Source organism: Mirounga leonina, unplaced genomic scaffold, assembly GCF_011800145.1.
Source record: "Mirounga leonina isolate KUSES-001 unplaced genomic scaffold, KU_Mleo_1.0 Mir_96, whole genome shotgun sequence".
NCBI classification, from domain to species: Eukaryota; Metazoa; Chordata; class Mammalia; order Carnivora; family Phocidae; genus Mirounga; species Mirounga leonina.
This window is the reverse complement of record NW_023270871.1, coordinates 5,929,783-5,951,493: the sequence shown is the minus strand read 5'-3', so window position 1 is coordinate 5,951,493 and position 21,711 is coordinate 5,929,783. Positions and strand designations below refer to the sequence as shown.

General features: G+C 39.5%; 1 protein-coding gene across 1 annotated transcript in view; it reads left to right on the top strand.

The window, feature by feature from the left end:
* Positions 1 to 1,248: 1,248 nt before the first annotated feature.
* LOC118006378 (maestro heat-like repeat-containing protein family member 2B) overlaps positions 1,249 to 21,711 on the top strand; it is a 63,408-nt gene continuing 42,945 nt past the window's right edge. The window contains exons 1-16 of the mRNA XM_034999002.1: positions 1,249 to 1,276; positions 2,782 to 2,843; positions 4,389 to 4,499; positions 5,806 to 5,965; positions 6,659 to 6,757; positions 9,441 to 9,595; positions 11,843 to 11,983; positions 12,364 to 12,456; positions 12,548 to 12,617; positions 14,292 to 14,405; positions 15,721 to 15,794; positions 18,178 to 18,300; positions 19,000 to 19,113; positions 20,590 to 20,746; positions 20,893 to 20,933; positions 21,570 to 21,711. Of these exons, the coding sequence (XP_034854893.1) occupies positions 1,249 to 1,276; positions 2,782 to 2,843; positions 4,389 to 4,499; positions 5,806 to 5,965; positions 6,659 to 6,757; positions 9,441 to 9,595; positions 11,843 to 11,983; positions 12,364 to 12,456; positions 12,548 to 12,617; positions 14,292 to 14,405; positions 15,721 to 15,794; positions 18,178 to 18,300; positions 19,000 to 19,113; positions 20,590 to 20,746; positions 20,893 to 20,933; positions 21,570 to 21,711 (1,684 nt within the window). The remainder of the gene's footprint in view (positions 1,277 to 2,781; positions 2,844 to 4,388; positions 4,500 to 5,805; positions 5,966 to 6,658; positions 6,758 to 9,440; positions 9,596 to 11,842; positions 11,984 to 12,363; positions 12,457 to 12,547; positions 12,618 to 14,291; positions 14,406 to 15,720; positions 15,795 to 18,177; positions 18,301 to 18,999; positions 19,114 to 20,589; positions 20,747 to 20,892; positions 20,934 to 21,569) is intronic.

Here is a 21,711-nt window from a genome sequence, read left to right as displayed (position 1 = left end):
GTGCTCATTAAAAATACAGATTTCTGCCCCTCATTCTAATTTACGAGGCCTGAGGTGGACCTGGGGATGAACATTTTAAATAAGGACACCAGGACAGGTGATTCCCTTTACCAAGCACTTATGGACACAATCTGGGAAATAGTGATGCTAACTTGGGAAGCTCAAAATATTCTTAACCAGAAGCCTGCTGAGGTCCTCTATAAGAAACACAATGCAAAATAATCTGTCTGGAAAAAGAATGATGAATTCAAAGATTTAGTTGGAAGGATTTGACCTATGAATCTGAAATAAACTTCACCAATGAAGGGAAAATGACTGGAGAAGCAGTCAAAGATGAGAATTGTCATGAGCCCCTTCTCATGGCCCCATTCACATCCAGACCTATAGACTCCTAGCACCCTCTTCCCTAACACCTGCCTCATTAATATCCAGTCAGTCTGGGCATACATTGAAAATTGTGGTCATATAGATTTAGGGTTGGGGGCATTGGGACCAGATTTAGGTCTGTACTAGTAAAGCTGAAAGCATTATAGCCAAGAGGTGTGATAAAAAATGATTTGAAAACAGGAAGAGAGAATGGAATCAAAGAAAAAAGCCTGACCCTGGAGTGAGGCCAAGACCCAGACTGAGTGAATGGTGGAGGGGGAGTGGGGAACAGGAAGGGGAGGCAGAGAAGGCTTTTGCTTGGCTGCTGTCAGTTGGACATTCCATTCAACTGCCCCTGGTGGGCATTCCGGTCCACTGAGCATGCCCAGTTTGTGTGACTGACTTTCACGAAGTAGAACAATCAACAAGATCACCGTAAAGGCTTTACCAACACCAGGCCAGTAAAGTGACCACTGAGAAACATTCCCAAATTTGTGATCAATGGACCCAAGTTTAGGAAGAGGAACTCCTTTGGTCTACAAAAATGCTTTGAGTCCCAGTCTCTAATTTCTTCCTTCTCAGACACTCTGCTCTCCATCCAAGGGACAATATTTGGTGAGATGCAGCCATTTTGTTGGTCAACAGGAGCTCAGAAGCAAGAAAATGTCATAGTGGTAGAATACAGCATCATCCTCCTCAGTAGCAGCCCATCGCTGGAAGCTTCCAGATCATTGTGCCAATCAAGTGGAGGAGGGACTTTCCTTTAGAGAACCTTATGTGAAACTTTTGTGAGAAACTTGCCAACTTGCTTGTTCAATTTTTTAGCCTTACTATTTCTGATACTTAGGTGCTGTCTCTTAGAGAGCCTGAAACAGCTAAGACATGACTCAGGACATGGAGGAAACTGTAGGTGAGCATCATGGGATCCTGAGGAGCTAAGTGTCTTGTGTCTGTGCGATCATAAGTTTATGTGGGATGGGGGATGGTGTGAGTCATTGTGGAGGGTCTGTACAACTTAAAAGTGTTATGAAAAGTATGCTAAAGTAAGATTATTTCTCTCTACTCTCCTTTTATTCCAAAATAATAAACCACATTGATTGTAAAGGGGGGATGATAGACTAGGAGCCTGAGAGATGATGGTGCCTTACCTTCTTTAAAAAATATATAGTCTAGGGCGCCTGGGTGGCTCAGTTGGTTAAGCGACTGCCTTCGGCTCAGGTCAGGATCCCAGAGTCCTGGGATCGAGTCCCACATCGGGCTTCCGGCTCAGCGGGGAGCCTGCTTCTCCCTCTGACCCTCTCCCCTCTCATGCTGTTTCTCTCTCTCTCTCTCTCAAGTAAATAAATAAATAAAATCTTTAAAAATATATATATAGTCTACCTGAGGAGAAAGTGCCTACAACACAAAGAAGGACAGTCTTTTATTTAACCTTAAATACTGGAAGAGTCCTTTGGAAATATTTTCCCCTAATTTTCAAGCATGGTTGCCTAACTGCTTTGCCAAAAAAGAGTGTGCTAAAGGGGTCTGTGGCTTGATTTGGAGACTCACCTCCAAAGGTTTCTCTCTGACCAATATGCCATGTGGTCTGAATTGCTCTATTCTTTTGAATCACATATTTTTTTTCAGTTTTCCAATGAGCTTTATTCAAATATAGATATGTCTGGAAAGTGCAAGTCAAACTAATTTAGATCATTATCAGAAAACGAAGGTTCCATGAACTTGGGGCCAGAAGGTTAGACAGAGGAAACAGAGGTAGACAGAGTGTGGAAAAGGACATGGAGGAGGTGCTGAGAGGGAAATGAAAGTAAACAGCTATATCACACCATTGCCTTCTTGTGCTCAAGTAGGGTGGAAGGGTTTCAACTCATGGTATCTGAGAGCTGTGCCTTGATAGAGAGGATATATAGGGTGATACCTACATGACAAGAGGGATAAATAGGAATGTAGCATCTTTTTAAAAAAGATTTATTTGTTTGAGAGAGAGAAAGAGCACAAGTTGGGGGGGGTGGGGGGCAGAGGTAGAGAGAGAAACGGACTCCCTGCTGAGCAGGGAGCCTGATGTGGGGCTCCATCCCAGGACCCCAGAGTCATGACCTGAGCCGAAGGCAGACGCTTTACCGACTGACCCACCCAGGTGCCCCAGAATGTAGCATCTTTTATCTTCCCCTTCACCTTTAATTCAGGTTTTGAAAAAAATACTAAGTATCTGTTATTTGCAAGTATGTCAAGTATATGAAATATGAATAAAACACAGCTCCTGTCATCAAAGAGCTGACAGTCAAGAAGAAAAGGGATCAGGGGCAAAGGAAAAAGAGAGAGAAGTCAAGAGAAATAAAATTTCTATAACTCTTGCATAAGAATTAATAGAAGAACATTCCAGCAGAGACTTAATTCTTTTTTTTCTGTACATTTTAGAGACTTTTGGAGATATTAACCTCACTCTAGGCATGCTGAACATGGAAGATAATATTAGTAAGGTAAGGAAAATGGAGAAAAATCTCTTTTGCATTTACTTTTCCTAATGCAATTATTGCAACATTTCATATACCTCCTTCTTTCCCTTGACTTTTTCTTTTCTCTCTGGCTTCATACACAACATTCAATCTTTCAAAAAGTAGAGTTATAAGGGAAGTCATTGTAATGTTTAAATAATATTTGGCTTTTGAGGAATCAGAGTATCCAATTCTGGAAGCTAGCTAAAGAACCCCCTTTCTATATAGGCAGATGTGGAAAGAGGGGGAGGCCAGACCTACAACCATGCAGATGAGAGTCTCCTCCTGTAGAAGCTGAGAGTTCTATAAAAATCCCCAAAGGTCTCCCCTACTCATTTGTGATGCTATTCCACAATTGGAGATTTATTTTTCTGGGATGCGAAGGCTTTTCTGGCTCCAGCAACCTTTTGTAAAATAACAGCAGTTACCTCCAGGGACACTTATCTAGGAAGCAGCACCCAAGATGCTTTCCAAACATGGTGACTTGTATTATAGTCACCCCTCACAACTTTATGAGGTAGGCATGGCCGTTTCCATTTCACAGCTAAGAGGAGGGAGACCCAGAGCAGGTACATGACCAGAACACAAGCCTGTCTGACTCCAAAACAATGCTCCTAGGCATGATCCAGTGCAGCCTCCCTGTGAAGGACGGGGTCTACACCTTCATCTCCTAATCTAGTGGTTCTCAACCCTGACTGCAGGTTAGAAACCTTTATGTAGAGGGAGTTACTTCCCACCTTCAACATGGGCACGATACCTTGAAGGCAACATGCTTGAGGCTGCTGGGCATTTCAGGACCCCAGTCTCTCATCTATCAGAGACCATGTAGCCACCTAAGAGATTGAGAAGAGCTCTCTCACACAGCACCTGGTCAAGCCCCATGATTCCGAGGCTGTAGCTCTGTCCAAAAGAATTCAGAACTTTCTTTCTATAAGGCATGAATAAAGCTAAGGACTTATAAATCTCCCTTAGGATCCAGTTTTGCAGCTTATCAGCCTCTTTGGGAATCACAGTGAGTTTCTTAATACCATAGTCACTTCTTGGTGGTAGGAGCAATGGTTTGGGTAATGAGCATTTCCATTCCCCTGAGTGCCCTACTCCAGTGTCTTTCAAGACTTTGATATGTTAGGTAGCCTGCCTCCACCTTCAATTAGATTTTGTCATAGTAATGTAGTCAGGTTAAAATAGTTTTCAGAAAGAACTTTGCTTTATATATAAGCTTTTGTCTCCTAAGTTTGCATATTATGTTCAGGAAGCCCCAATTAAGATATATAAAATCCCCCAATAAGGATGGCATCTGATGTGATGAGCACTGGGTGTTATAATATGAAACTGATAAATTATTGAACACTACAGATGAAACTAATCATGTTATATAAGCCGGCTGATTGAATTTAAAATTTTAAAAAAGATGTATAAAATCCATTGTGAGGTAGAAATACATTGCTCAATTTGAAGGTGTTATTTATTTGCACTTTGATTCCTTAGTTTTGCAACTCAAATTCTGCGTATAAACTTGTATGTTCACAGGAAGACTTTTATAGTCATCTCACTTCTGTTATTCAGAATAGTGACATCTTGGATGATGCAATCGTCCAACGGTTGATTTATTATGCCTCTAAGGACATGAGAGACAACAATGTAAGTTTGATTCTTAATGATAATCAATGTCAGGGTTGTAACTGGTCTTTAAGTGACCCAAATGCAACTATGTAGACATTTTTAAGCTTTTCCTACATTGCTGCCTGAATTGCAAATCACTTTCATTTGTTCCTTCATGATAACTTGGATATTATTACAGTACCAATTATTTATCCCTTCACAGATAAGGAAACTGAGGCAAAGCTAAAAAAAAAAAAAAGACTTTAGAGATAATATTATCCATTCCACTTTTAGATGAACATGTTGATGCTTGAAGAGATTTTTTTGAAAATAACACAGCTATCTATTGACAGAACAAGTAACTAGAACCCAGTTTTCTTGCTTTCCATATGAATTATTATCTCTTCATGTGCCTACTTAGCTACCTATGCTAGGCACTGTATCTGAAAAAATTATTTGTAGAAATAATTTGAGTTTTAAGGTGTTTTCTTCCAGAAAGGATTTTTACCTGCCAAGGGTACTAACAATCTATGATTAATTTCAGGACTTGAGATCTGGGGGGGTGGGGGCACTTCTGTGATTCCAAGTTGGACTACAGTCCATGGAGGGCCAAGTGCACCTTTCATTTAAATGCAGCCTTTTGGAGTCTTAGGCCAAAAGATAAGAAGTCAGACGACCAGAGTGTCACCATTTGTTGGTCCTAAATTCTGTCTATTCTCCCAAAATACTGTAAAGTAGCCTCAAATATAGGACTTACCTCTCTGGATTCCCAATCTTTTCCAGGTCTCAACTTAGTAATTCATTCCACCCTATATTGTGATGTTTTTCTGAGTATATTTTCTAATACCTTGTCCAGGTCTTTTTATTTTCCTCAGCAGGAGAGTTGATCAAATTTACCTAGTTCAGCATGACCAAAAGCAGAAGTCCCTCCAAGTATCTCCAGTATCAAAGATAACTAGATCAGGACAATATTAAAACCCAAAAGTCTAGACTCCTGGTCCCATTTCCCTTTCACCATTCTCTTCAGTCTTTCAACCACAGTGATTCATCACTTACACATAAAACATAGATCCTCTGTTCATAGTGCTTAATCAATTAGCAAGAAAATGTGTATTAACCTCAAGTTTACAAGAACCTTATTAAAACCTGGTTTTACAGTTCATTAAAGTTACCTCTGCTTAGCAGCTACTGACCCCCACTCTAGAGGCTTTTCCCCCCTGGGCTTGTAACAGCTTGGTCTCTCTCTATTCCAAAGCCAGGGGAACTTAGAATATTATCTAGACCATTACCTCTCTGAAAACTCCCCCTGTTCTTCCTCTAATTGTTATTGTTGTTTCTTCCTCAGATCCTCAGAGAAACCAGGATGCTGGCTGGTGAGGTTTTGGTGTCTCTTGCTGCACATGATTTCAACTCTGTGATGTATGAAGTACAAAGTAACTTCAGGATCCTGGAACTACCAGATGAATTCGTCGTGCTTGCTCTGGCTGAACTGGCAGCCAGCTACGGTATGGAGAGAGCATCTCCACATTTGCCTGGGAAGCATCCACCCTGACTCACCGTCTAAAACCAGATGGTGCAGACAGCAGAAAGGAGACCATACTTCCCTTCCGCCCTACTAAAGAGTATCGATAGTGGGATTTAGGCAGTCCTTTCTGAGCGTAGATGGGCATTAGTCCATGCTGCTCTGGATTTGGCTGGACTCTCCCACCCTCACTGCCCCTTCCATCTGGCTTTGTGTTTGCAAAAGCCGTTTTTCCACAAGGCATGTTCTGCAAACGACTGAACACTTACATGAAGTAAGAGTTTGTTATGATTGTTTTTCTACACTTTATTTAACAGATATTTATTGATTGATTGATTTTTATTGAGCATCTATTACCTGGGCTAAGCCCTGGGGATGCAGCCAAGTTCTGGTGAGAGAGATGGGCATTAATCAAACAATTATCCAAATAGGCCATTGCTACAAACAACAGGTATGGGTGACTTTGCAGCTATCACCTTATTTGAAACCAACCACTCCTTGATTCTCAAACTACAGCTGGGCATTATGGCAAAAGAGGGGTAGAGGAGAGTATCTTCCTGCTGCACCTCATCTGTCTCCCCGACACAGCCTTGACATGCTTCTTGCTGATGCAGAGAAGAGCAGAACTCCCCAGTGTGAGGATAATGCTTTTCTTCTCTTGTGCCCCTCTTGGCAGTGTCCCAGAGTATTCCCTTCATGATGATGACCCTGCTAACCATGCAAACCATGCTCAGGCTGGCCGAAGAGGAGAGGATGAAGAGAGTTTTCTGTGTTGGTGGGTATCCCTATGGTTTCCTCTTTGTTAAGACCAGACTATGAATTGTGCAAATGTTTTATTTTTCCTTTTACTCTAGTTCTGTTCTTTCTAATAATAATAACTACCATTTATTGAGTGCCTACCACATGGAAGTTTCTCTGCAGGGACTGATCTCTCTCAGTCCTCAAAGCAATTATAATTCTCTCTGTCTCAATCCTCAAAGCAAGGTAAGTACTATTACCTCCCTCCCCCCATTTTACAGATAAGAAACTGAGGGTCATGGAAATTAAGCAATTTCCTTAAAGTGGTGACAGTCAATGAAATGGAGAGGTGGTGTTCAAGTCTATGTGACTGTGGTCTATACACTTTCCATTACCCTAAATAGCCTCCATGTCTATGAGCCTCCTTCTTTAGTTGGATCACACTTCCCCCACAGTGGTTCTGGGAGCTCACCAGCTCTTAGCAGTAGGCTAAATGTTGGCATCGCTTCATAATGCAATATTGTAATAATGATAAGTAATCAATCTAATCAAAGTACAAGCAATCATAAAATTAAGGAAAATAGGTAAACAAACTATGGGTCACAAATTCCCTCTACCCCCAAACCGAAATATATCTAGAGTAATCAAGAGTCTACAGAGAAGAAAATACCCTGGAATTTCCAGGAAACAGCATATACAGCACAGTGAGAGGCTTCTTGGATGAGTCTGGAGACCTCGACTCTTCTCCGTGATCATCCACTGAACCATCAGGTGATTCTGCCCTCTCTCCATCTCATTTTCACCTCTAAACACATTAAATAAAGTGATTGCTAGGATCCCTCTCCCCCACCCCAACACCCCCCAACACTACTATTTTGTAATATTTAAAAGCCCATGCTGTCAGGAATGTCATCTTTACCTCTCAACCAAGTCTTTTCTGTTCTGTTTTGGTCACTTTCTCTTTTCTGTCCTCAATGGAAGCAATATCTGTATCTGGTATATACTGAGAATTTACTGTGTGCCTGAATACTGCCTTGGGCATTTTAAGATTATCATTTCCTTTAACCTCACAGCAACCCCATTTGGTAAGTAACATTTTTCCTTCGTTTTACAGATGAGAAAATGGAGGCCTAGAAAGTTAACAGCTTGCCTGCAGTCATATAGCTAGTGTGTGGCAGAGCCAAGATTTGAACTATGAGAGTCTGGCTCAGGAACTTGAGCAATTATACTAGATCAGCCCACTTTTCAATACTTTTTATTTTCCCCACTTACTATCACAGCTAACACTGTGTTCTTGCAAATAAACTTTGGTGCTTGTAATAGCATTTCTACCTGCAATATCAACAACCCAACAGGGGAAAGGAAATAAAATTAGAAATCATCATGGCATTGAATAAGGGATTCTCTGTCTTTGTGTTATAAAGTTATCTAGTGCCCTTTGGTCCTAAAGCAACTTTTGCCTGACTGCCACTAAAGAACAGTATAAAATTACATAGTCGTCCATCTGTCCATCTAGTTATTCATTGAATCAATCAGCCAATAAGCAGACATTGTGCTCATTGCTTCAGATACCATCAATAGATAAGACATCCTTTCCCTCATGTTGCTTTCGGCCAGTGCAAGACAAACACACACACACAAGATTATGACAAAGTATAGCAGGAGATTATCAGCCTAAAGGGAATGTGAATGAGCCAATACATGGCCAGCACTAAGATACTCGGGATCTTTCCAGAGTATTCTTTACATGTGAAGTATCATTGAGGAGTAAACTATGAATTTTCTTCATCATCTAGTGAAACATGAGGGCTGAAGGAACAAATAATATTATTTAATGCATTTGATGCAAATATATATGGGTTCGTGGTCCAAAATATTTTTGCAGGCCCAACATTTTTTTATTTTGTTGAACTGAAACAGACCCATGGAAAAACATACAAATCAGAAGTGTACAGGTTGATGAGTTGTCACAAAATGAACTTTCTCATTTGACCACCACCCAGGTCAAGGAGTGGGACATTACTAATACCCCAGAATCCCACCTCATCTTTCTGGCCAATCATTATCATCTCCATCCTTTCCAAGGATAACCACAAGCCTGACTTCCAACACCATAGATTAGTTTCACCTATTTGTGAGATTCATACATGTTGTTGTGTGAAGCTCAGTCCGTGTTCACTTCTGTATCCTATTACATGTCTATACTACAGTTCGTCCATTGTACCTGCTGACAGGCATTTTCTGTTTTCTGTTTAAGGCTATGACCCAAAAAGAAAGTGAATATGAACATTCTTGTGCAAGTTTTTTAGTGCCTATCTATTTGTGTATCTAACTGCTGCATACTTAGGAGTGGAATTTCTGGGTCATAGAGAACACATATTCAACTTTGGTAAATAGTATCAGTTTTCTAAAGTGTTTGTATCAATTCATGCTCCCCACAGCAGTACATGAAAACTCCAGCTGCACCTTAGTCTTACCAAAGTTTGACATTGTCTGAAATTTTAACAGTTCTAGACGGTTTGTTGTATTATCTCATTATGGTTTTAATTTACATTTCACTAACGTGACTGAATACTTTTTATATGTTTATTTGGTACCGTCATAACATTTTATAGAAACTATCACACATTTGCTAATCATCGGTACACTCGTCTCAAATTATTTTATGGTCCCTCCCATCTTTATATTTTTCTCAGTCTGTGGTTGTTTTTAAAATGCAGCCCTTGAGAAATTCAGCAAGGCCATTTACAAGTATGTCAACCACTGGAGAGACTTCCCCTATCCAAGATTGGATGCCAACCGACTATCTGACAAGATCTTCATGCTGTTCCGGTATATAATGGAGAAGTGGGCCCCCGTTACCTCGCCCATGCAAGTGAGTGGGGGCCTCAGCATGCCCAAGCTAGCTCTCCTTCCATGCGGCTTGAACTTCCTCCACTCTCTGACGTAATCATTAATCTCAGTTGTTTTGGAAAGCTATGACTGTGTTTTATCAGGTTTATCAATGCTTTTGTTTTTCCTATTTCAAATCACTATTTATTCACTCTTGAACTAATATTTATTGAGTCCCCATGACATGCCAGACACTGTTCCCCATGCTGGGAAGACAGCAAGGATTGAACAGACCAAAATCCCCACTCTCATGGAACTGACATTCCAGCGTGTGGAAAGAACAATAACTAAATGAAGATGAGTAAAATATACAGAAATTTGTTATTTCGTGTCTTATAACCCATATTTGGGTTGAGTCACTGATTAGAAAAAACAACAGCCCACAAAAGTTTCCCATGTTTATGAAGATGACAGTGAAATAAAATAACATCTAAAGGATGTGCATGGAGCTTCAAAAGATCATAATGCCTCGTGCAGAAGAGATTACAAAGTGTGTGCACATGGAATCCTATGCCTATCTTGCTTAATCGGTATAATACTTAAATGGGGGCTAAATTACATCCTATTTAGGTCTTTTATTTCTATATTATAAAAGATGTAACTCTTAGCCCTCTCTAGTTCAGTTTCTTTTCTATGCTTTAAGCTACCAAAGCATTTATTTTTTTTTTTTAACATGCTGGGGTAGTTAAATCGTTAGCAAACATGGAACTTTTAAAATATCCTGTAGAAGTCTTTTCTTCAAAGCACCTGAAAAACACAATTCAGTACAAGTACTTTCCTAGTTTCCCACAGAAAGAGTTAGACAAGTGACAAGAAGGTGCACACAGTAATGAGGGAACAGAGAGAGAGAAGCACTTAACTCCTGTGGTGTGTAATGGAAAGGCTGTGACATTGAAACTGAGCTTGCAGCCTATAAAGACATTCACCCAAGCAAGAGGCATTCCCTAAAGATGCAATAAAAGCTGCTGAAGCAGAGGCTGGAGACAAGATAACATGCACACTTGAGTGAGTCTGGTGGGAGAAAAGGAAGAGGAGAAGAGAAAGGAGATATAAAGAAGCAGAAACAAATAAAACCAGAAAAGGTTTTGGTCTTGGCCAAATTAAGAGCCTTGAATGCTACACAGGAGTTTGGACTTTTTTTAATAGGAAATAAGAAACCTTGGAAGGGTTCTAAGCAAGGAGAATGAGATCTTAGAAACTAAGAAAAGAATAATTTTCAAGAAGTAAAGGGAGATCTATGGAGTCTATTGTTACAGTGCTCAACCGAGAATAATCTTGAAAGACACCATTGCTTGGAAATGTCCAGTTGCTTAGAAGAATCATCCAGCTGACACACAGTTGAGTGAAATAAATGGTTGTTATTCTGAGCCACTAAGTTTTGAGATGGTTTGGTAGACAACAAAACTTAGCTGACAGGAAAAAAAAAATTCATCACATAATATTAGGTAGAAAAAGCAGAACGTAGAACTATATATTAAAGAATGGCACTAGTTTTTTAAAAATTAAAACATATAGAGGAAATATGGGAAAGAATAAGTCAAATAAATTCAAAAAATATTAAAATACACCAAACAGTGATTATCTATAGATACTGTCAGCAATGCAAATACTGTGTTTTCTTCTTTGTAACTTTTGTGATTTCTAAATTTTTACAATCAACCTATTTACATTTATATTTTATACTTATTCATTTTTTATGTCAACAGAAGCCAGAGTGGATTGAAGAGTAAATGAGAGGTGGGAAGTGGAGATAGCAAACGTAGACCTCTCTTTCAGAAAGCTTTGCTTTTTGTTTATTTCAAGCTTTTATTTAAATTCATGAAGAGAATTTAGTGATTCACCATGTACTTTTTTTGGAGAAAGGAAAAAAACAGAATTGGGGTCAAAGTGATATAGAATCGAAGAATTTTTTTTAATATGAGGGAAATTTTCAATTTATTAGTATATTGAAAGAAAGCGACTAGTAGAGAAAGGTTAAAGAAATAGGAAGAGGGGCAAATACTGAAATGAGTATCAGTATAGATATAAATGTAGATAGAGCTGAAAACACAAACATAAGTATAACTGCCTCATGCAATGATCTTAACCTAAACATTTTTTAAAGAATTCTCTCTTGGTTGGAAGCAGTGCGGAAAGTTGTTTGGGGGTGTCTAAAGCTCCAGGTATTCTGAGAACTGCACAAAAAGCACAATGAAGTATTAGAAGTGGTATTTGTTGGCTGCCTCTGCAGACTTTGGCCATTGTTAAGGCACACGGCCCCACAGTGAGCCTGCTGCTCCATCGGGAAGACCTCTGTGACTATGCCCTGGACCAGGTACCCTGGCTCCTGAACCAGTATAAAGACAAAGAGATTGATTTTCACGTCACTCAGGTAAGAGCCACACCCTCAAGGAACCGATTCATAGACTCTGTCTGCAACCAGCCTGGAAGACAGTAAGTCTCCAGAGGTCCTAAAGAACTGAGATACTGGTTTGGGCATCTAAACTTAAATACTTTTTGAGAAACATGAGGTAGAGAAGAGGTTGGCACAGCTGGGGGATGTAATTCCAAAAAAGGGGTTAAGAATTTTCTTTTCAAACTACTGAGGCACTGACTAAGGCCGGGGGCCCAGAATCACTAAAGAAAACTGGTAACCGCAGGAAGGCTATGGATTTGTTCTCCTCACAAAAAACATAATTATTTGTCTTCCACATCCTGTGCCTGCTGCTTCACGGGCAGCCTCCAACTAACCTTTGAGAACTTCCATTCTAGAGTCTAAAACAAATACTGACCGCGGTGGTCCTTTATGACACGGCCCTTCCAAAGGGCTTGAGAAAAACCATCTTTATCAATTTACTCCACCAGGTAAGAAAACCCTGCTGTCAGATCTGATTGTTTCATTTCCACCGGTTTTCTGTTTTTTACATCTCCCACCTGATTCTTCTTGCTCATTCAGGTGTGCAGAGTTCCAGAGCCTCCAGTAAAGGAAAATGAAATTGAAGCTTCAAGCTGTTTCCTCATTCTAGGTAGGATCCAGCATCCAGAGGGTTTTTAATAAAAATGTCTCCCAGTGATGATGACAACAGTGATGAAGGCTGTGCAAACTATCATATTAGTTATTTCACACACACACACACACACACACACACACACACTATACCTTCAACTCATGGTATCCTGTGCCTCTCCCTATCCTCCCATTCCCAAGAGAAGCGCAACAGGTAGGGCAACCAATCATCCTGGTTTGCCTGGAACTAATGGACTTGCAGGGGTAGAACTTTCAGTTCTAAAACCAGAAAATTTCTGATATATTTTGGGAATTAACCCCCTTATCAGATATATGGTTGGCAAATATTTTTCCCATTCCATCTGTTGCTTTTTCATTTTGTTAATGGTTTTGTGTTTTTTTGGTTTGATATAGTACCGCTTATTTATTTTTGCCTTTGTTGCTTCTGCTCTTGTTGTCAGATCCAACAAAATCATTGCCAAGACCAATGTCAAGGAGCTCACTGCCTATGTTTTCTTCCAGGAGTTTTATGGTTTCAGGTCTTACATTCATGTCTTTATTTTGATTTGATTTTTGTATATGGTATAAGGTAGGGATCTGGTTTCATTCTTTTGCATGTGGCTGTCCATTTTCCCAACACCATTTATTGAAGAGACTATCCTTTCCCTATTATATATTTTTGGCTCCTTTGTCAAAAATTAATTGGCCACATATGGATGGATTTATTTCTAGGCACACCAAGGTGGGTTGGTAATCCTAGGGATAGGAAATGCTTTTTTTCTTGGTATTTGAGATTATTTGAGACTGTGTCAAACCCAAAGTCATGCTTTTTTCTCCCTGGTCATTTCTTAATATCTATTCCTTTTTTCTCTCTCTCTCTCCTTCACTCTTTCCCCTTCTTTCTTGCTCTCACATCACAGTCCCACCCATTGTCTGGTTAGAATACCTGGTGCAGGTGGTAGAGGAGGCACCAAGTTCTCAGAGTCAGTATACAAATTATGTTCCAACATAGACCCTGAAAAGTAAGGACAAGAGCAATCCCATACCTCCCATACCTCCACCTCCACCCTCTCCCAAATATGTCATTTCTACTACTTCACTGCATTACCTTTCTATTATTTCTAGTTCTCCACTAACTGGTCCCTCTGTTTCTATTCTTTCCTCTGTTCTATGCCCGACCTAATTAACTACTTCACTCTATCTCTAATAATTTCAAACCCAAACCGCTTTACTCCAATCACCTTTTCTCTTTCTTCCTTGCTCCCTGACGTACTCTTGTAGCTCTCTAGCTCCACAGCTGGGGAAGCATCATTCCAATCTCTGCCTCCATGTTCATAAGGTATTCTCCCCTTATCTCCTCTCCTTTTCTCATCTCATACTGAATTAGGGCCCACCCTAATAATGTTACCTTAATTCAATTCCATCTGTAAAAAACAAACAAACAAACAAAAAAACACCTAATTTCTAAATAAAGTCATATTCACAGGTATGAACAAATGCGGTATATAAATCTCTCTTAGTGACCAAACTGCTTAATTCCATGATACTAAAGATACATCGATGTAATAAAATCTAGTTACCAACCAAAGAGTGACTTTGACAATCTTCATGGAATTCTGCTTTTCCCATTCACAAGTATTTTACCTAAGGTGAAAATGAGTTCTTATGACTCCAGTATGTCTTAAACCTGCAGCCCATTCCAACCCTGCAGACCTGATGGAATTTTTTGATGAACAAATGAGAAGTGATAATGAAACCACTCGAATGGGAATCTTGACTTTGTTAAGATCGGCTATCAATGCTGAGGGTAAGCAAAGGAATGAAGCCAAAGTGGTTTATTTTGTGCCAAGAAGCAAACTAAAGCCTGTGCATTCTCTAACTTTATTCTATGTCTTTGGGGGTGTTTATAGAAGATCATATTCAAGTAAAGCTCTGTCTTCTTCGTCATCTACAATCTACTACTTTTTTAAAGATTTTATTTATTTATTTGAGAGAGAGAGAGAGAAAGAGAGGGTGCGAAAGCACGAGCAGGCAGGAGGGGTAGAGGGAGAGGGAGAAGCAGACTCCCCACTGAGCAGGGAATCCAATGCAGAACTCGATCTCAGGACTCTGAGATCATGACCTGAGCTGAAGGCAGCTGCTTAACTGACTGAGCACCCAGGTGCCCCTATAATCTACTACTTTTAAATGGCATTTTCAGTTACCTCTCTTCTTTCATGATACTTATGGATATACATAGTTGAGAAGAAGTAGAATACTTGAAAATCAAATTTAGAAGATCTAATAAGCTGGCTAAGTACCCCAATAAATAGGGGGTAGGTGGGAGGAATGCACAATATTCTAAAGATTAGTACATTTAGAAAAGAGCAGAATTTAATGGAATATCATATTTCATTAATTCCAAGAAGCACATATTTTCATGATATTGGAATTTATCTCATAATTGATAGCATCTTTAATTATAATCAGCCACTATAAGGTTTTTTGATACAATATAAAATACTGTTATCTCATAAATTTGATGACATCTTGAATTCAATAAAATATGAGAATTCATTTTTATCCTATATTATAATATTTCAAAAAATTCAGTTAGCCCTGAGATTTACTGAAGAATCAGAAGGCAAGAAATATGAAGTAGTCTCACAGAATTTAAAGCTAATCCATTGGGCGTGATGTGTTGAGTCCACTTTGGAACCTAACATTTTAAACAAGGTGAAATCAAATATAATATGGAGCAAAGAGAGCAATAAACATCTCTCATAAATTGAAAAAGAAGAGGGGTGCCTCAGGGGGTTAAGGGTCTGCCGTCGGCTCAGGTCATGATCCCAGGGTTCTGAGATGAAGCCCGTGTTGGGCTCCCTGCTCAGCGGAGAGTCTGCTTCTCCCCTCCCCCGCCACTCGTGCTTTCTCTCTCTCTCATTCACTCTCTCACTCTCAAATAAATAAATAAAATATTTTAAAAAATGGAGAAGAAGATAAGAGGAAATTGAATAGCCTGAAATGTTATGGACAAAAGACTTTGAAATTATGTGCCATAACTCTAATGGGTTTTCATCAATCCTAGAACAGACTATACTCCTACTGAATCTGATCTCTTCATTTCTCTCCCTGTCTTTCAGAGCCCAAGTTGCGAGATCACATCACTTCAATTGAAAAAACAGTCAAAGTCGTCATGGGTGACCTCAATATAAAAGTAAGAGAAATAATGGGGACTTTAATTTTGTTGATGGTAGTTTTAGGAATTAATGAAATGGTTTTGATTCTTTAAGAATCTACTTTAAGATTGCTTTATAAAGAGCTCAGTGATAAATTCCAATTTTAATACAATTCCATCTCTCCCCAAAAGATAAACTATATCAAAAGTACATTCAGTTCAAGGGCTTCTAAGTAGGAAAAAAAAAGATTTTTGCCCAGAGCATCACAGTGCTATGCTCTTCAAATGGTTTAAAAATTGTTAATTATAAAAATAATGTATCTTCCTCCAAAAAATAATAACCCCTAAGTCTGTTTGTTGTTGTTGTTGTGTTTTAGCTTAGATATCCTATTTTCCAACTAGGGAACATCTAGAGCAAGTTTTACACGTAGTAGATTGCACAATATTTCCTGATTATTTGATTAAAGTATTCCATATTGGGCGCCTGGGTGGCTCAGTTGGTTAAGCGACTGCCTTCGGCTCAGGTCATGATCCTGGAGTCCCTGAATCGAGTCCCGCATCAGGCTCCCTGCTCAGCAAGGAGTCTGCTTCTCCCTCTGACCCTCCCCCCTCTCATGTGCTCTCTCTCATTCTCTCTCTCTCAAATAAATAAATAAAATCTTTTAAAAAAATTAAAAAATAAAGTATTCCATATTAGATAAGATATATAACTTGTACTGGAACAAATTAAAAAATAGAAATTACTATATTTTTTTATTAAAACTACATTTTGTTCGGATCAAAGCCTTATACAGAAACTAATGGAAAGAAGAAAATTCCCCTAGTAGACTTTCATCTGCAGTGACTATAACAAAAGCTATGCAATAAATAACAATAATTATGCTAAGTGGAATAAATCCATCAGAGAAAGACAAATACCATATGATTTCACTCATATGTAGAATTTGAGAAACAAAACAGGTGAACACAGGGGAAAGAAAAAAAGAGAGAGAGGCAAACCATAAAACAGACTCTTAATGATAGGAACAAACGAAGGGTTGCTGGAGGGGTGGTGGGTGGGGGATGGGTTAAATGGGTGATGGGCATTAAGGAGGAAACTTGTGATGAGCACTGGGCATTATATGTAAGTGATGAATCACTAAATTCTACTCCTGAAACTAATATTACATTATATGTTAACTAACTAGAATTTAAATTAAAAATTGAAACAAAAATAAATAACTAAAACATAAATTTTAAAAAATTAAAAAACAATGGTGTGATTATAGATAAAGTAAGTGGCCAAGCCAATCAAAGTATGACTAAAAGAGTTTAGGGTAGAATAAAGGGGACAGAAACTTTAAGGAAGTCCAGCTCCCCAGGCAAAAATAGAGAATTTATAACTTTTTCTCCTCCTCATTTTGGTAGACTACAGGTGCATTTATGCTAATTGCTAATTGCTACCTTGTGGCCCTGCCTCCCTATTCAAAATTACTCTTTTTTCCCAACTCTCAATTAAAAGACCCATTCAGTAAAGAATTAGATCTGAGCTTTCTATCCTCCAGGGAAGCAATTCAATACGCAAACCTAATTATTTAAAAATTATAATACAGGTTCATAATCCCTTGTTCTAATCCCTGGGGCCAGGTATATTTCAGAATTCACAACCTTCCTGATTTTATTTTATTTTTTTGGATTTTATTTATTTATTTGACAGAGAGAGACCTAGCTAGAGAGGGAACACAAGCAGGGGGAGTGGGAGAGGGAGAAGCAGGCTTCCCGCGGAGCAGGGAACCCGATGCGGGGCTCGATCCCAGGACCCCGGGATCGTGACCTGAGCTGAAGGCAGACGCTTAACGACTGAGCCACCCAGGCGCCCCAACCTTCCTGATTTTAGAAAAACATTACTGTGACAGTAGCCACAATCAAACTCATTAATATCTCTGCAAGAAAATATATGCAGATCCACACTATATAGAATAAGTAAAGACTACAGTTTTAAAACAGTTGAGTTGTGTTTTGCCACCAAATGAGTTAGCACCAAACTCAAGAAACAAAATTCCAGTGTCCAGAGTTTTTTAGCTTTTGAAATTGTAGATAAAGGATTGTAGATCTGTAGTTCATCGTGCTTTCATTGAGGATTTTAAAAGCAAGGTGGTGTTTTAGCCCACAATACCAACATTTCATAAACTACGGTAATAGAGGGTATGTCTTGGGAGCAAAGGAGAAAGATTTTGGTTAAAGAGAGCCTTTCCTGTAAGCCTTAAATCATAAGCTATAGCTGGCTTCCTGCTCCATCTATTTATAGTCGCATCATTCAATTGATACTCCTTTTTGGAAAGGTTCCCATTAAACGATCCATGAAGGTTAAAGAGTACACGAAGCTAAATTAATGTTCTGCCCAACGTAGTAAAATGCTGCAAATGCATTTTTCTGATTCTAGGTGAGGAATTCCACTCTCCTCCTCATTCAAACCATGTGTGAGAAATGCTTCATTGAAGCCCGGGATGGATGGCCACTGATCGATTATATCTTCTCCCAGTTTGCCATGTCCAACAAGAACCTGGTATGAAGAGGTGCAGTTTTGAAAGCTACACTGTAACAAGGGCAGTTAACTCAACTAGGGCTCAATTCAGTGACTGATTTAGAAGTTATATTTCAGTCTTATCACTTTTATTGATAAATTTTCCAGCCTCTAGCGTTCTCAGTTCTCTTTTACGGGTATCACTTACAACTTATGATAAATTCAAGGTAGGTGAAATCATGGTTTTCCCTGAGGAGGCAACCTGTCCTCAAAGGCTTGAGACAGGGGTGGAGAAAGTGGATTACTTCAGAGGAAACAAAAGACATCCATATTTGCCAAATGGGGGTTAACTTCCTAAAAAGTATGTGCGTAAGATCTGGATCTTACCAAGTCCATGACAGCTGAAATTACAGTCCCCTCCGCTAAGAGGCAGTGTCTTTGAAAATCTTGCCCCCGAGACAATAGCAAAGGCCTGAGGGAGAGAGGGAATATCTGTAGTTCAAGAACCTTCACAATTTTGGCTTTTCTGCTTTATCCAGCAGTGTTTTTCTAACCAATTCCTCCAAGGAGCACGTTAAAACAGAACTTAAGTACTGGAGAACAAAATTGCTGGGTTCCATGAGCCCCTTAAGTTGAGTGACTGCATCCTGCACCCCAGAGTCTGAGAACACATCCAAGTAAAGTCAGAGGGGACCAACAGGAAGGATTATTAACAGGTCACCTGTTTCATCTTTCTTGAAGGAAAAACCGATGAAACCTAACTCCCATGAGATTGAAAGGGGAGAGAAATCTGTCCTGGAAATAAGCCTCGAGGTCTTAAAAACTCTAGACCCACTGGTCATTGGAATGCCCCAGGTAAGGGGTCTTTTATCACCACTGACAGTTACTTTGATCATCCCTCTAAAGCTCTGTCCATTTAGGAGTAAAGACATGAATTTGCCCTTCATGTGTCATCATCAGCATTTTGATGCTCTGATTAGAGGAAGTACATTGCAATGCTCAGTGCCCAGCACAGAGTAGTTCCTCAAAAACGTCTCTTCTTCCCTTAGCATACCTAGACATATATTAAGTGGTGAGTGGAGATTCTAATTCAGTGAATGCTAAACTTTCCTCATTCATCTAGAAAGGTGTTGAAAGTACAGTCTCAGGCCACACCTGAGGCTTAAAAATAATCTGTACCTTAATGGGAGGAGCCTTGTAATCTGTATTTTCCTTAAGCAAAATAACCTGAGAAAGGATTAACTGGCCAGAAATGCATGACACAGACAAGAGACAATCAATAGACCAATTTAAGTGGATCAGAGGCTTTATCTAGAATGGCATTTTAAGGAGCAGTCCTTGGATTATCTAGGATATTTATTTAAAACACAGATCTCCAGGCCACATCCCACATCTACTGAACCAGCATTCGGGGCATAGGGCCCATGAATCTGTATGCAAACAAATCCCAATATTTCTGATACATCCTAAAGTTGGAACATTTCAATGTAAAAATAGATGATGAAAAGAAGTCTAGGGCCAGACTCCAGTGGGCCTGAAACGCCAAATTCCTACCTTGTGATTGATGAGCCATTCAAAATGTTAAGCAAGTGCTAAATATTTAAAACAATAACTGTAAGAGATCAGTGGATTTACATAGGGGTAGACTAAGAGCAAAGAGAGTGAGCATGAGATCAGATGTAACTCACAGGTACTGGAGCAGGGTCAGGGAGAGTAGGAAGGAAATATGGAGGGGCATGGAAGACCTTATAATGAAAAAAAGGACAGGGCTTGGTGATTAAATCTGGAGGGCAAGACAAAGGGAAGGGTCCATGTTGAAACCTAGGTTTCCATTAGGACAAGGGAGTTTTCCAGAGAATATGAAACAGACTGACTAAAGAAACCAAGTGTGCCAGAACTCCAGAGCAAGAAGGTCAACACCTGGAGCAGCCCATTCCCTATCCATTCCCAATCATTCTCTCTCCAGTCTTGGGGTTTGGGGACATATATGACTTACTTTGTCTTGTCACACTGACAAAGGGCTTGGTAGCACTTGGTGAGTGGAGCCCAGGGATGCTAGACCTCCCGCACTGCCTAGAACACTTCTTCACAAGGAAGAACTGTCCTGCGCCAAATTCCAGCAGCAAACCCACGCAGACACCCTGAGTAGCACCACAACTGGCACCTGAAAATGAACGTGTAGTGCAGAGATTTTATTTCATAGTTTCATTTTTATTTGGCCTGAAGAGAAAAAAAATAACATGCTCTAAATCAGAGGGAAACCCACAGTGAGAACCAAGGAGAAATCATGGACGAATCCAAAATCCCTGCATCTTGCTTTGTTTTCCCCAGGTGCTATGGCCAAGAATCCTGACTTTTGTAGTTCCTGCAGAATATACAGGAACTCTGGATTACCTGTTTAATATCATCAGACGTTTGCTTATGGCGGAGGAGAGGAAGAAGAATGATACCAAGGAGTCAACAGCACTTGTCGTCTCTACTGGAGCTGGTGTGTGCATTCAAAAACAAAGCAAAACACTTCTCTTATGAGAGGCTCATTTCCAGAAAGGCTACAGTGCTTTGATTACATACCCAACCCCAATCTGAATTTCTCTAGCCCCCACAGCAATAATGAAAATCACTTTCTCTTTCCAGTGAAACTTCCTTCGCCACAGCAGCTATTGGCCAGACTTCTGGTGAGTGAGTTATGAATAACTAATGTGGGATAAATTTAGGTCAATATAGATCATTCAGTTCTAAATAAATGTTAATAAAAATTACACAGCAACTCCAAACCAAAAGAAACACTAAAATGGCATAATAAATGTTCTGCTCCACTAATGATACTCATTAAGATTACTGGCAAGATTATCTTCTCGCTCTGAAATGCTCGTTAAACTTAATTTATTATTTTTAAAATAAGAATAGACTGAACTCGACCCCCAAGTACCATTCAAATAAATTCCACATCTATTATTTAGATTTCCTTCTTTCCTCTTTTCCCGCATATGCATCATTTTTCCCCCATATGTATCATACCATTTCCACATGCCCTTATTTAATTAATAAATATATCTAAGTGTTGGTACCTTCCATTTATTTTTGATTGATGGTTTCTATATATGTTTTCCCCTTTATCCCCAGATGAAAATTGGGGAGGATTGTCTAAGTATTAGCTTTGCTCTAAAATAAGTAAGAAATAGACTGATGATTGGTTGAAAGATGATCTAATGTAGGAATCAAGGGCATCCAGGACAGTGATAAAAGGAAAAGGCAGGTGGGGCTTTTAAGTACCCCTGCAGTTGATTAACTTTTTATCTTCCATTTTTCAGGTAATATCTATGCTTGCCAGTTTAGGGAAATTATGTGGGGCTGGTGCAATAGGACTTTTGAAGATGCTGCCTGAGATAATTCACCCCAAACTGGTAGACCTGTGGAAAACACGCTTTCCTGAGCTCCTGCAGCCTCTGGAAG